Genomic DNA, 14,430 nt, shown 5'->3' with positions numbered 1-14,430 from the left:
CTGGAACTTGCTCTGTAGACCAGGCTAGCCTCGCACTCACAGAGATTTGCCCGCCTCTTCCTGAGTGTTGAGATTAAAGGTGTGCACCACCTGGCTGGATTTCTGTTGGAACAGTCTGACCACATTTCTTGCTTGATCACACTATTTCAAAGTGTCTGACTTTGTTTGCATTTCTTTCTCTCAAGAGCGAGGAAGCATTTCTGCACTATTTTTCTGAAGCATTCCTTGCACAACCAGCAGCTCCTGGCAATTCTTAAAGTTTCCAATTAAGGCATTCTACAACAAGGAGCAGTCTCAGTGTTTTGCCAAACCCCAGTGACTCTCATTCACCTGTGCTAATCCCTGGGGGGATGGGACACTGACAGATTAATTTGGGGCCTGAGCCCACACCCTGATTCATTCTTTACCCGAGCTGTGTGACTCTCATGGTGGGGAGGGCAAAATCGTTTTGAGTTATTTTCAATGTGTGTGTGTGTGTGTGTGTGTGTGTGTGTGTGTGTGTAGTATGCACACTCCTGTGAGCTCCAGGGAAAGAGCCATGAAGCTACCAGCATGCTGACATCCGTTTAGCAACATCTCATGGCAAACTAGGTTAGAGCATTTGAAGCTGAAAGGAAATAGCTTTTTAAAACTGTGTCTATTAATACATCCAAGTGTTTGGGTAGCAACAAAGCATGTGTCATGGTTTCCTTTTACCTCTTGGGAGGGGGTGGGGCTAGGTAAATGGAGGGGCATGGAGCAACAGGCAGGATTTTCTGATGGCCGGTGGCCTATCTGCTTCTATCTGTGGTCAGGCAGCATCCCAGCCATCTCTCCTGCAGGCTGTTGTACTTCGGAGCCAGAGCCGGCGCTGTCAGTGACCTTGCCAAGACAGAGAAAGGGAAAGTCCCAATGGTTCGATTCAAGAGACTCTAGCTAGCAGTCTATAGTCCCCAAATCCTCTGTCTCCGATGCTGAGGATGACACCAGGAATCTTCGTGTCTTGAAGTCTCTGCTTCACCTCTCCAGTGTTCTGAACCACAGCCCTAAAGCCTACATAAACGATCAGCATTTTAGTGTTGGCTAATACAAACATGATCCCGGGGAGTGGGAGCCCTTGGGGTCTGGATATAAAATAAGTACGAAGAGATGAGAAAAGCATGGTGTTGTCTCATTGGCCCTGGGAAGGGGTCATTGTTCAGGATACCTGAGCTCTGTGTTAGAAGGAGCAGGGAGGAGGTGGAGCCTTGATTTCTTTATGAGTTATAGGCTCTGGCTTCCTTTAAAGGCTTAAGTGTTGGTTTGAATGCATTAATGACAAACTCAAGTCACCTATAATGCATAGGTGTAACACCAAGAAAAATTAAATTAAAAGGCTTGGTATAATTGAATCTAGAGAGAGCCCAGTTTGAATTCTTTACTTCTCCCTCCTGGGGTCTTCTGTGCTCCCTGTCTGCTGTGTGAGTTTGAATCTGCACCTGCTTGGATACTTGTGAACTTGTCTGTTCCTGGCTCTGTGTCTTCATGTCCCTAGCAAGGGCTTTGCTCTCTCTTTACTGAACAGCACAGAACGTATCACATGGGGGGAGGGATGAGGAATATTGAGTTGTACAAGGATTAAGTCATTTATCCCAGCTGACCCAGACTACAAACAAACACTATATCCAAATGCCACTTCTGGCGTTTGCGGTGGGTATTCATTTTATAAGGTGGCTTTCAGCCCATTTTCTGTTTTCAGCAAATAATTACCATAACATACTTATATATAAACTCAGATATATTACTCTTGGGCCAGTGGCTTGGAAGAGCTGATAATTTAAGATTACAGTTGTGCATAGCTTGGGTTGTAAAATCTAATGGGAAATCCAAGGCAGTTGAGGTTGGTTGTTATATTGTTTTCTTAAAGGTAAGTTAAGCAAACAGGCTGTACACAATAGGGCCACAGTCTCAAGTGACCTCAGGGTGTATTGTCAACCCTGCCTGTGAGGGCCAGCAAAAGTTACAGTCTCTTAGAATGGAAGAGATATTTCTTATTATAATATTGAATATTGCCTCATCACAGGCTTAGGAAGCTCTGCCCTCTCAGGGCCGTGAAGGAATGGGCTTTAAAGAAAAGCACCAAGCCATAAAGAGGGAGATATGTGGCCAAGACAAAAAATGTCTTGGTCTCTGCATTTCTCTAACACAAAGCTCTTAAAGTTTTTCCTCTCGTGGTCCCTTTTTGTGCAAGAAATTTGTATATGATCCTGGGTGTCTAGGTCCATAATATAGCTATACAAAGTAAACATTTATGGACAATAAATCACAAAGAAATCTGTTATAAGATGACTCTTTGTTATACAAATAGTTTTACCATTTATTAGAGACAAAAATAAAAAATTTTAATTAATTATTTTGTTTTAAATTAATTAACTATTTTGCTAATGAAGTGCCCATGCTTATTGATTTTACAGAAAAAAAAGTTAAATATTGGCTGAACATTTGATTCTGCAGGATGTAGAGTGCCTTCAATATTTTTCAGAATCGACTGATATCTTGATTTTTGTTTTTTTATTAAAAATATTTACTTTCCATTTTATATACCAACCTTTATTCTTCCTCTCTCTCTCCTGCACCCCACTTTCTCTCTTCCCATCTCCCATCCACTCCTCAGAGAGGGTAGGGCCTTCCTTCCTTGGGGAGTCAACAAAGTCTGGCATACCAACTTGAGGCAGGACCAAGTCCCCCTCATCACCCCCCACCCCGCTACATATCAAATATCTTAATTTGATTTTCTAACTGGCAATGATGATAACTCTGCTTTGCATGAATAGATAGTACAAAATGGCAGAAGGATGTTTAGGATCATTTCAGAAATTGTTGGAAATTCTGTCTTAATCCCAAGGCAACATTTATTTGATAATCTTTTAAGTCAAACTCAAGCCAGAAATTCAAACAATTATAAAAAAACCCTAAATATTCTAACATAATTTAATACAGAGATATACTAACTTGGCATTTCCTGAGGAATGGCAGTAGGAATTATTAAGTATTAAAGGTCTTTGTGTTCCAAAATGATACTTTGTGTTTCTATAAGAGCAGAAAAAAATGTACATACAATGTAAAACACTGTAATTCATAACATAATATAACATAACATAAGTCGTGAATCAGGGCCAAAGAGCTTCAGGTTGCATTAGTGTTACATGTAACGACACGTGCAGGAAAAGCGTGCATGCTGCATGCTTTCTCAGAGCCAAGTGAAGTCACCCACACAGCACAGGCAGGCATGGCCACCTTGGATTTACTTTGTTTCTTGAACTAAGTTTGGATTGTTGTGCACCAGAACCTCTTTACTGCTGCCTGAATTCCACAGTTCCCACATTCAGCTCCACGGCTCTCTCTAGGTCATGCTCCACAGTTTAAGAAGTCAGATCCTAGAGAACGGTGATTGGCCCTGGGTTACAAACCAGCCTGCCTATGGGACATACACAACTCATGCTTACACAGTAGGCTTGTTCTGCAGGCTTGGCGGTATTCCCCATGTCTTCCTCTGGGGGACAGCCGACAGAGGGCTGGAGCCACTGCTCAGCGTGACATCTTGAGTCATAGATATCAACTCTGAGTCCTGAAAACCATGGACTTACCTTTTCCTGAGGTCAAATCTCATCTGTCTTTGATGATTCCAATTCAACTTCTTCACCACAGGTCCTTCCCCTTTCTCTAAATCTTTACAGCACTTCCTTTGTCCAGCCTCACCCTTGGTGCCTCATCCAGTCCATCCATCATACTCCTGGCTACAGCAGCCATCAGATCCTGTGCTCTGTCCTTGTTCACCCTCATTAACCATCAGCTCTGTCTCTCACTTGCTGTATTCTGTCTTCATGGGCCTTTCAGGAACGCTTGAACTTCCATCCCAGGATACGCTTTTCCTTTGGGATGCTCCCCTCTCTTTCCCTGGCCCACATCTCATATCATCTTTCCTATTTCAGCCAGCAGTCAGCCTTCTCCAGAAAGTTTTCCTCTGGTCTGGGTTGGAATACTTGGCTAGGAGATCCCAAAGACCCACTTTCTCTGGCTGAACTCAAAACTCTGGGCCTCCTGGTGACTCAGCATGGGGGCCGTCATGGTTGGGGTGTCTGCCTGTTCCACTCAAAGAACTAACACCCCACCCCATTTCTCCCAAGGTGGCTGGATAAGGATAAGGATGATGGACAGCTGGTCCGAGAGTTGCTACCCAGTGACAGCAATGCCACGCTCAAGAGTGAGTTGTCCCAACGGCCAGGTGATGGGTGTCCCCTGGGTATAACGGTTGCCTTTCCTCAGCGAAACAGGACCTAGACCTTCAAAGACACACATCTTCACTTTATTTCATGAAAGCAGCACAGGGTGGTGGAGAAAAATGGCACTGATGGAGGTCTGGAAACTTCTCATGTGTCTGTGCTTGAACACCCAGTCCAAACCTGGTCTTGGTGTTAGGCTCTGAATATGGGTTAACAGAGTGATAAGAGCAATAAAACCAGCCAATGGCACCAAGCCCAGGGACCCCTGCTTTGTGAGCAGAAATGCATTTGAAAGGGGCTGTTAAATGAGGACTTTTAAACTGCTGAGCATTGTCCTGGAGCCCTGGAGTATCCCTTGCTAGTGATATGTGCTCAGATGCTGCGGTCTGAGTGTGTGCTTTGGATAATGTTTAAAAGAGACACACCTCCAGAGCCCAACAACGCAACACTCCCTGCTTCCTGAGTGTCACTCATCTGAGCCCTGCCATAACTCCGAAAAGAGGCAGAGCTAACGTTGTCCTTTTGTCAGATGGGGAAACCAAGCCTGGAAGACGTAGATGCTAATACTTACCTTTCCTAAGGTCAGATCACACAGTTGAACTAGAATGTCTAGTGTAGCGCCCAGCATCACAGAGCCTAAGCACTGGAAAGGAGCTCACGAGAAGCCACCCATGTTTGTGATAAGGGGACACTCCGTGACCAGAACACTCAGGCCTGCAGTTGCTGATGGAACTGGGATCAGTTCCCAGAATGTCTCTGCCTTAAATGGCTGTCCTTCCCCCCTCAGCAGGCTCTCATTTCACCACGTAGAGAACCCACCCTTCTGCACTCCTAGTTGGAGAAGAAGGCTTCTGGTTCCTGCTCTGTCTTTAAGCAGCAAAGTGATTTGTTTCTCCCAGTGCCCGCAGATGTCTCTGGTAGAGCCGAGCTGACAGGTGGCTGCAGATGCCCCCAGGCATGGGGCCTGGCTTACTTTCTCTAGACTGTGTTCCAGTAGGAAAACCCTGCAGGAGCAATGAGTGGCGGGCCTTGAACTCTCTCTTCTTTGTCTAAGAAACACACCTGGATCCTGCCTGGACAACTAAAGCTTGGCTGCTGTTCTCCCACAACTTATCCTGCCCGCTGGTGTTCTTTATCCCTGCACACAGGCTGGTGCAGAGATTTCTGGGAGATAAAATGAGATAGCATTGCATGGTGTCCTATTAGGGGAGGGAGCAGCTTTAAATAAACACCAAGGATTTGCTCCTGGAAGGTGACTTTATTGTCGCCGTCTCGTGGCAGGCACCTGACCTTCTGAGCTCTACATCCCTTGCCTGTAAGGTTGGGAGGAGAGTACTTAGCAATAATAGCATAGAATGTGTGCCCAACGTTGTAAGTACTGGGATGCTCCGGTGCCTTTGGCACCAGTTCCTTGCCCATTAGAAGCTGGATGGGGATTTCTGGGGATGCTTGGAGTCTCTGGAGTGTTGGTGTTTTTGCTTAAAACTTACTACTCTGAGCACCTTCACCTCTTACAGAACAGGAAGAGGCAGGGCCCTGGTCTTATAGATGAGGGGGCTCCACAGAGATGGAGGGAGCCCCTGCTACCAGTTATAGGATTGGGACTCCAGGCTCCAGTGTCCTGACTCCTAGCCTGGGTCTTCCCTGGATGAAGGTTGTCCCCCCCCCTTTCCAACACCTCGCTCCTTGTACAACCGGCGCTAACTTCCTGTCTCTCTCTGATTGGCATGCTCAGACTTTCGCTATCACATCAGTGTGAAGACCGGGAATGTCTCCGGGGCCAGCACAGATTCTAAGGTGTACATCAAGCTCTATGGAGAGAAATCTGACACCATCAAGCAAGTTCTGCTTGTCTCCGACAACAACCTCAAAGACTACTTTGAACGTGGCCGAGTAGATGAGTTCACATTGGAGACACTGAACATTGGGACTGTAAGTATCTGTCCCAGAATCAGGTGATATCGTCGCCATGTTCCTACATTGGCCTACGCATGTCCACATTCACATTCACATCTGCACTGATGCGCACAAGGGTGAGCCCATTTTGAAGGAAAAGAACTGCCTGCTTAGAGGTTACTAGTGAGGCATTTAGTTTCTCCCGGGGCCAGAGCAGCTGCAGATAAATAAGCAATTTTGCTTTTAGAACATCTTTGAGGCTGTAATACACATTTTTAGTAACTTTACCCCCAACATTTTACCTGTGTTCCAGGATTACAGATGGAGCATGGAGCTGGAGAAGGGGACACTGGATTTAGGGAGGGGAAAGAGAGGAGGGAGAACCAAAGAGAAGGGATGACAATATTTCCCAGTTCCAGATTTGACTGTGCCTCTCCGAGTGTCACATGATGAGCCCTGGGGTGGGGCACACCCTTTGCAAGCTCGTCAGTCTGCACTCCAGGGAAGGATCCTGTGGCAGTCATCTATCCCTTGAGGTTAACGAACTTCTAACATACTTATCTTTGAAGTCAAATCAATAATTGTGAAATGACAATTTGATTCCCTTTACTGAAGGATTTTTGGGTGTCTAAGGGGAGGGGGAAGGGGATTTTCAGTAGAAGGCCATGGAGACTTCTCATGTTGGTGAAACTCCCTCAGTGAATAGTGTGGCCAAGAGCTTGGGAGCCCACCATTTCCACCGACTTGCCATGTGCAAGTTATCTAACCTTGTCTTCCTCAGTTTTCTCATTCCCAGTGATGGAGATGCTGTGGGGATTATTATTAGCATTGACTATGTAAAGAAGACCCACACACTTATAGTCAGGGCTCAGTATATACTGCTAAACAATTGCTCCACCTCCTGTCCCAAGGGATGTAGAAGTGAGTGGCAGTCCCCGCCTTTTGGGAGCTCCCAGTCATGCCCGACAACAGACAGCTGCCCTTGTCGTAGCTCTTCTTTATTCTCTCCCTGGAACTGCGGAAGTCCCAGCAGCACAGAGAAACACTGACGCTCTCCTCTGCCTAGTCGGGCGTTCGGAGTGCTCCCAGGCTTTATAAACGGAGCTGGTTTTCTCCTAGCAGACTCAGGAGCCTGTGCCCCACAGACTAAACTGTGGCAGCTGTGACAGTGTTTCATCAAAGGGGCCCTTAGTATGTGTGAAAGCAAAAGCCAGGACTTGGGTAGGTGATTTTCTAAATATGGACTTTGGGCACCAGGCATAGGTAGGGTTACTCTCCACCCCAAACCATTACAGAGAAGAAGTCAGGCCTGGAAGAGTTCTTGGAGGCCATCTGCTAATTCCATCTATGTGAAAATTGGCCCATATACAGCATTCCCACAACAACAAAAACTGTTAAGCCCTGAGAAACCAAATGCGCATAAGGACGATGATGGGGCCACCTGCGCTCTCAGGCCTTTGCCTACAGGCAAAGATGTGCCCGTGTCAAATAAGTGACTACAGACGGTTAATGGACAGAGAACAGTGGTCCTTGGGTCCAAGAGTAAAAGGAGGGTGAGATACAGAAGCACCATGTTGGGAGAGGTTGTCTTACCTACAGGAAGGGAATGACAAGGAAGCGATGCAGAAATGCGCACACTACCGCAATACTTCAAACCGAAGTAAAGCAGCAACAGCTGTTAGATGTGCCGAGCAGTTCACTGCTCCTGTAGCCACAGCCTCATTTTGAAGGACCTAACCGATTCCACAGTTCTTCCCAGCTCTACACCCTACTTGCTTCTCACAGCTGACCTTGAAATTGAGTTCAGCTGAGGAGGAGGGGGTGGAGCCTCTGGGTAGGAAAGTACCACCTGAGTAGGCAGTTCCTGATTCCCAGATTACCTGGACAAGCCAGATCAGAGCCTCTCCCAAGGCACCGGAGGACCCAGTGTGTGTGTGTGTGGGGGGGGGGATTTTTCAGAGAGATGGAGGCGGAGGCTTGAATATTCCTGCACACCACTGTTCACACTCCCTTCTGGAGTTTCCTTCCAGATCAACAGGCTGGTGATCGGGCACGACAGCACAGGCATGCATGCAGGCTGGTTCCTGGGCAGCGTCCAGATCCGTGTGCCCCGCCAAGGCAAGCAGTACACCTTCCCTGCCAACCGCTGGCTGGATAAGAACCAGGCGGATGGGCGTCTGGAGGTGGAGCTTTACCCCAGCGAGGTCGTGGAGATTCAGAAACGTACGGAAGAGGCTGTGTGGGCCCTTGACATCTCCGTATTCCCTGGTCCAATGAGGGAGGAGGAATAATGGAATCAGTGGGAGGAGGAGTCAAAGGAAGAAGACAGGCCATGTGGTGACTGAGTCTAATCTCCCTGTGGTGTGGAAGAGAGACATGGGTGGGAGTGGGAGCAGGGAGTTCCTGTTGTCCCTAGTACTGTGGGTCTGGAAGGCAACAAGGGCTCATTCCACAGATGGCAAGGATGAGGATCCAGTGGATAGAACTTTTGTTTAGGAAAACTATAGAAAAAGGGGATGTGTATATTCTCAACCCTGGGCAAAATTTATGGCATAACCTACATCTTTCTTTAGGAAAACTAGCTGAGGAGGTTGGCCTTTTCATTTTAAATGTATATTGAGTTTTCTCCAGCCAGTCCTACCTTGGTCTTTGTGAAGGTCGCTGTTAACAAAACAGACCAAAGTCTATCCTTGTGAGGGAGTGAGCAGATTGCCTTATAGGGAAGCGAGAACCCTAGGCTGGATGGAACAGGGTGAGAGGGGAGGGTGAGCAGACCGGCTTGGTGAGCATCTTCTTCTGAGAAGCTAAAGGTCCTGGCCCTGTCTTCCGAGAACCGTGATGTGAGCCCTCACTGCAGCAGAAGGAGATGGGCCTGCTGAGCAATCAGGGACAGCTGGGCTAGGGTCCCCAGCACTTACTGGGGAGCGAGGTGTGGTGTGTGCATCTGCAGTCTCAGTGCCGAGTGGGTTAGAGAGAGAAGAGATGGCTGGACCCTGGAGCTCGCTGGCCAGGGAGTCAAGACTAAGTTGAGAAGCTCAGATTTCTGTGAAAGGCCCAGTCTCAAAAAATGAAGGTAGAAAGAGAGGATGACACTCCATGCACACACACACACACACACACACACACACACACACACACACACACCTAACTTTACCTAAAAAGAAATCCTGATATTCTTTTCCACCAAGTCTCAGTGTACTCACATCAGTGGACACAGAGTGCCACAGTTCTTTAGGAAGACACAGCTACTCTGTTTGCAGTGCCCTCTACTGCTCCCTACCAATGACATGCTTCCGCCACCCTCTAATACCAAAACATGCACAGCTTTTCCTGTGCAGGACCATGTATTGATGTATTCTGAAAGGCGCTTATATTTAAATGAGCGCTGTCATCCCCACCTCTTGTCCCTTCCTCAAATGAAGGAAAAAAAGATGCTGTTTTTGCTTCTTGTCCTGTGGTATCTGCCTAGTATCAGTAGCTTTATAATTTAATTTATTTTTTTGTTATAGTATTGCAGTAGTATGGTAGCGGTACTGTACAGTATTATAGACTATATAATGTGGGATGATCACAAACTAATTGCTTTGCAGCTCTGTACCCTGGAAGCTCAGTACTAATGTGCTGGCATCTGGTGGGAGTCCTCTGGATGCCTTCTGTCACGGCAGATAGGGACAGAGAAAGAAGGGGACACACTCAATCTCAGCCAGAAGGCCTGATCACTTCTTAAGCTTCTGCATCTTATAATCACAGCTAGATTTCAGTGTGAGTCTTAGCGGGAACAAGTATTCAAACTACAGCAGGCAGGCAGATGGTAGAGAGTGCCAGCCATTGCACGGTCCCCCTCACTCCTGGCCTCCAAGGACGCATGTGCTGCAGTCAGTGACGTGATATGACAGTCGATTGTATAGGTTTGCCCTTTACACAACCTACTCAATTCCTCTAAACCCAAGCTTGTCCATCTGCAGACTGTTGGCTCATGGTACTGGGGAGGTTGCAGAAGGTGATACCTGTGAAGGGCCAGGCATGCGGGATGGGCTTGGGAAGCGCAGGTGGGCAGGGCTGGGGAAGTGTTTGCTGCTCTTACTAAATGCCCCTTTTCTCCCTTATGTGTCCACCTAGTGGTCCACTATGAGATTGAGGTCTGGACGGGGGATGTGGGCGGCGCAGGCACCACTTCCCGAGTCTATGTGCAGATCTACGGCGAAGAAGGCAAGACTGAAGTACTCTTCCTCTCCAGCCGCTCCAAAGTTTTTGATCGAGCATCCAAGGACATATTCCAGGTGTGTGAGAGTGCAGGCTATGGGGGTGCCAGCAGAGACTGGCGGTCACTGTGGCGGCGCCCGTGCCCTGGGTACACCCACTGGAGAACAGGCTGCCTCCCTCCAGTTGGATGGAAGGTGTTACCAGGAGGACAGGTTGAACTAAATTCTGTTGCGTTCCTGGGAGACCCCTGGAAGCAATGAGCTGAGTGTAGAGGTTTGAACTGGGAAGGAGAAAATGTGGATGCACATCCATGGTCCACCTCGTGCCCATGAATGGTAACTTGTTTCTTGGACCTGAGTTTGGGGTCCTTCCTGGTCTTGTACTTGCGTTGCCTGGTGATCTTTGAGGAAACGTACTACCTCATCCACACCCCCAAAGCAGTCAAACCAGCCTTTGGGAGTGGGTGTGTTCTCGGAGATAGTTTTCTCATGGAAGTTCAGTCAGGGATTCCTGATACACTGTCTGCAGTGGCTTGTTCTTATTTCGTCGATGATGGCACCAGGGCTGGGTTCCTCTGCCTACTCCCTGTCTATAGCTCTGACTCTGAGCTTCTCCCAGGCTGGTGACAAGTCCGTATTTCTCAGGCAGGCTCCTGGGAAGTGGCAGAGTTTACTAATGAGTTTTTAATGTCTTTGAGCCTCCTCTCTCCACATTGCAAGTCTTTGACTAGAAGGAAAAAATGATGTAGATGTGAGCCCATTGCTGGTAATGGGGAGGATGCAGAGGCCACTGGGTATTTTATGCTGGATATGAAAGCATTCATGTGTGTATGTATGTATATGTACAAACACATGCGTGTGTATCTGCAGACATGAGTGCATAGGAAGCATGTTCATGCTGGGTGTTCCATGGTTGACCACAAACACCTTGGTCTTCAATGAAGAGCTTTCTCCAGTGCCCAGGAAAGGCCCTGAATCGGAGCCAGCCAGGGTCACGAATGTCTGGAACATTACAGGTATAGGCCTTTATGGGTTCCTATGTCCTCCTACACTGCTGACAAGCCCAGGCCTATGTGTTGACCTGTTGGGACCTCCATGGCTTCCTCATCAGTATTACCAGTTTGTCATTACTGCCTGGTTGGCTTCATAGTCCCCATAGCAGTGAAAAGAGCCAGGGTCAGATACGCAGTCACAGGAATATAACTGAGCCAACAGTTCCTATCCCCTAAATAACAAAGAAAGAGAAATTCCGCTTTACATAGGCCCTGGTCACCATCTTGCTTAATGATTTCCTGACAAAGGTGGGTTGGCTCCAACCACTGTGGTTTCCTGAACATGAAATCGGGAGAGCTGTGTTCTCATCTGGGTCTGGCATTAAAGTGCATGACTCTGACAGCCTCAGGCCTCTGATCGTTGGTGCTCAAATGGGCTAACAGGTGGAACTAGACTTTGAAAAGAGTTGAGCGTGAAGATGAACTCAATCTCAAGGTGCTCAAGAGAGCTAAACACACTTCGTGTTGCACTCCCCTCAAAGTCTGAACCCCAGCTCCCTCTTCCTGAGACTGTGGAACTCAGGACAGAGTGACAATGGATCTGAGGCTGACTCACTGTGCCCTCGGCCCATGGAAAGAGACTCCAAAGGGTGGTCTTTGTCCTTAAGAGGAGCCCATGGCTTGTATTAATTTATTTTCTCATTACTGTGACAAAATACTGGAAAACTCAGTGTAAGGACAAGAGGATTTGTTTCAGTTGATGGTTTGAAAATGATGGGGTCCATCATGATAAGGAAGGCATGGGGGCAGGATTGAGGCAGCCGGTCACGTCATATCTATAGTGACAAAATAGAAAGCAGCAGTGAATGTGGCCGGGCTCTAAGACTGTGAGGTCTACTCCTGCCTTGCCTCTAAAGGGTTCGCAGCCTTCAAAACAGTGCCACCCTCTGAAGACTGGGTGTTCAGACACAGGAGCCTGTGGGGGTCATTTCATATTCAAACCTCAGCGTAGCTCTGGAGCACCTCCCTGGCAGGATAGGACCAGGGCCAACTACATCCTGGGCCCCGTTTGAGCTGAAGGGTCTGTGCGACTGGCAAGGTTGGGAACCTTGGAGAAAATGTTTGAGGACTTTGTTTATTTGATATGTTACAAAGGAGAAACATGTTTCTTTGTTTATTGCTAAATGTATCTTCCTAATAGTGACCACACCGAAGGCTCTTTCTGTGTTGTGTTTGTTTGTTTGTTAGGTTGTTTTTGTTTTTTGAGGCAGGGTTTCTCTGGGTAGCCCTGGCTCTCCTAAATTCATTCTGAAGACCAGGCTGGCCTCCAACTCACAGAACTCCCCCGCCAATGCTTCCAGAGTGCTGGGATTAAAGGCCTGTGCCACAGCCTCCAGGCTCTGTCTGTGTGTGTTTAGGGTCATAATGAGGCCCAGGATTATGGATAGGTTGGAGCTGGAGGTGAGAAGGGACTAAGGGAAATCCTAGCATTGTGAGGGAGCTGTGTGAATGAAGACATAGGAGGAAGAGTAGGGGCTAAAGAACAGGGAGATTGATGCCACAGGAGTAGAAAGAAATGTTTTTCCTTAAACCTGGGGAAGGGCCAGGCACAGTGGGGGAGCAGGAACTTTCAAGCTTCTGAGTGGGGGCCCAGACCTCCCTGCAGTGCCACACAGCACTGAGAGAGGCTGGGAGGACGGCAGGGGCCATGTCAGCCACTGCCCTGCACTTTACACAGCTGGAAGCGGCAGATGTGGGTGAAATCTACAAGATCCGCCTGGGACACACGGGCGAGGGCTTTGGGCCCAGCTGGTTCGTGGACATGGTGTGGCTGAGGCACTTGGTGGTGCAGGAGGCAAACCTGACACCCGAGGAGGAGGCCCGGAAGAAGAAGGAGAAGGACAAACTGCGGCAGTTGCTGAAGAAGGAAAGGCTGAAGGCCAAGCTGCAGAGGAAGAAGAAGAAGAGAAAGAAAGGAAGTGATGAGGAGGATGAGGGCGATGAGGAAGAAGAGTCCTCGTCGGAGGAGTCCTCGTCGGAAGAGGAGGAAGAGGAGGAGACAGAGGAGGAGGAAGAAGAGGAGGAGTTTGGGCCAGGGATGCAGGAGGTGATTGAACAGTACAAGTTTGAAGTTAACCGCTGGCTGGCCCGGGGCAAGGAGGACAATGAACTTGTCGTGGAATTGGTCCCAGCCGGTCGACCTGGTCCTGAGCGTAAGCCTGGGAAAAAAAAAAAAAAACTTTGGGGGGGGGGATATTTCTCCTAAAGGGATCAGGGAGGGGGCAGGGTGACTCAGTGTCCCTCAGGTAGAGACTAAGTAGGTGGAATCCTACTGTGGTCCATAAATACCTCTCCTGACTTGCACATGGAAAGTAACCATTGACCCGCCTGTTTGGAGCTAAACCTTACCCTTGACCAGGGGAAACACTGGCTTTGGGAGGGGCTTGTCACACATCTTGATAGATGGGGGTAAAATAGGAAGGTTGCTGGGGTCCAATGGCTCTGGATTTCATGGCAAATGCAAGCATTGGGTGGGAGGAGAATAAGTTGGTATGGTCATAGCAGTGGAACCTTCCTGCTTCCAGGGTCTCCCTGGGTCCAGGGGCCTGGGACACTGCTCTATCTTGTGGCCCCGGTGTTCTCAACGCTGCATTTTTCTGTGTCTCCAGCCAACACCTACGAGGTCCAGGTGATCACAGGGAACGTGCCCAAGGCTGGCACTGATGCCAACGTCTACCTGACCATCTACGGAGAAGAATACGGGGACACAGGGGAGCGGCCTCTGAAGAAATCAGACAAGTCCAACAAATTCGAGCAGGGCCAGGTAGAGTGAGCACTTTCTGGCCCCTGGGTGGGTGAGAACCAGATATGGAATCGTTTTTGCCCACAGCAACCTCAGCCAGTATCTTGTCCGCTGTGTGTCTAACAGGGTGTTACATTCAGCCCAACGAGGCCTGGCTGCAGCTGCCCTTCTGTAAGTAGCAGTATTTTGTGGAGAGTTATGAAAAGGCTAGAGGCAGGTCCCCGCAAAGGAATCCCATAGGGTAGTTGGTCCTCAGGGTCAGTTAGAGAATACTGTATTCAGACGCTGTGAACTGA

General features: G+C 48.3%; 1 protein-coding gene across 3 annotated transcripts in view; it reads left to right on the top strand.

Annotated features, from left to right (window-relative positions):
* Positions 1-14,430, top strand: part of Loxhd1 (lipoxygenase homology PLAT domains 1) — a 153,733-nt gene that overhangs the window by 68,190 nt on the left and 71,113 nt on the right. For all 3 annotated transcript variants that reach the window (XM_085676398.2, XM_085676399.2, XM_048419540.3), the window contains exons 15-20: positions 4,146-4,222; positions 5,977-6,173; positions 8,168-8,360; positions 10,257-10,417; positions 13,070-13,544; positions 14,001-14,155. In XM_085676398.2, coding sequence (XP_085532524.2) covers positions 4,146-4,222; positions 5,977-6,173; positions 8,168-8,360; positions 10,257-10,417; positions 13,070-13,544; positions 14,001-14,155 — 1,258 coding nt within the window. The remainder of the gene's footprint in view (positions 1-4,145; positions 4,223-5,976; positions 6,174-8,167; positions 8,361-10,256; positions 10,418-13,069; positions 13,545-14,000; positions 14,156-14,430) is intronic.

The sequence above is a fragment of the Myodes glareolus genome, chromosome 13, assembly GCF_982192425.1.
Source record: "Myodes glareolus chromosome 13, mMyoGla1.1, whole genome shotgun sequence".
NCBI lineage: Eukaryota > Metazoa > Chordata > Mammalia > Rodentia > Cricetidae > Myodes > Myodes glareolus.
Note: the sequence above shows the minus strand (reverse complement) of the source record. Positions and strands in the feature narration are given on the sequence as shown.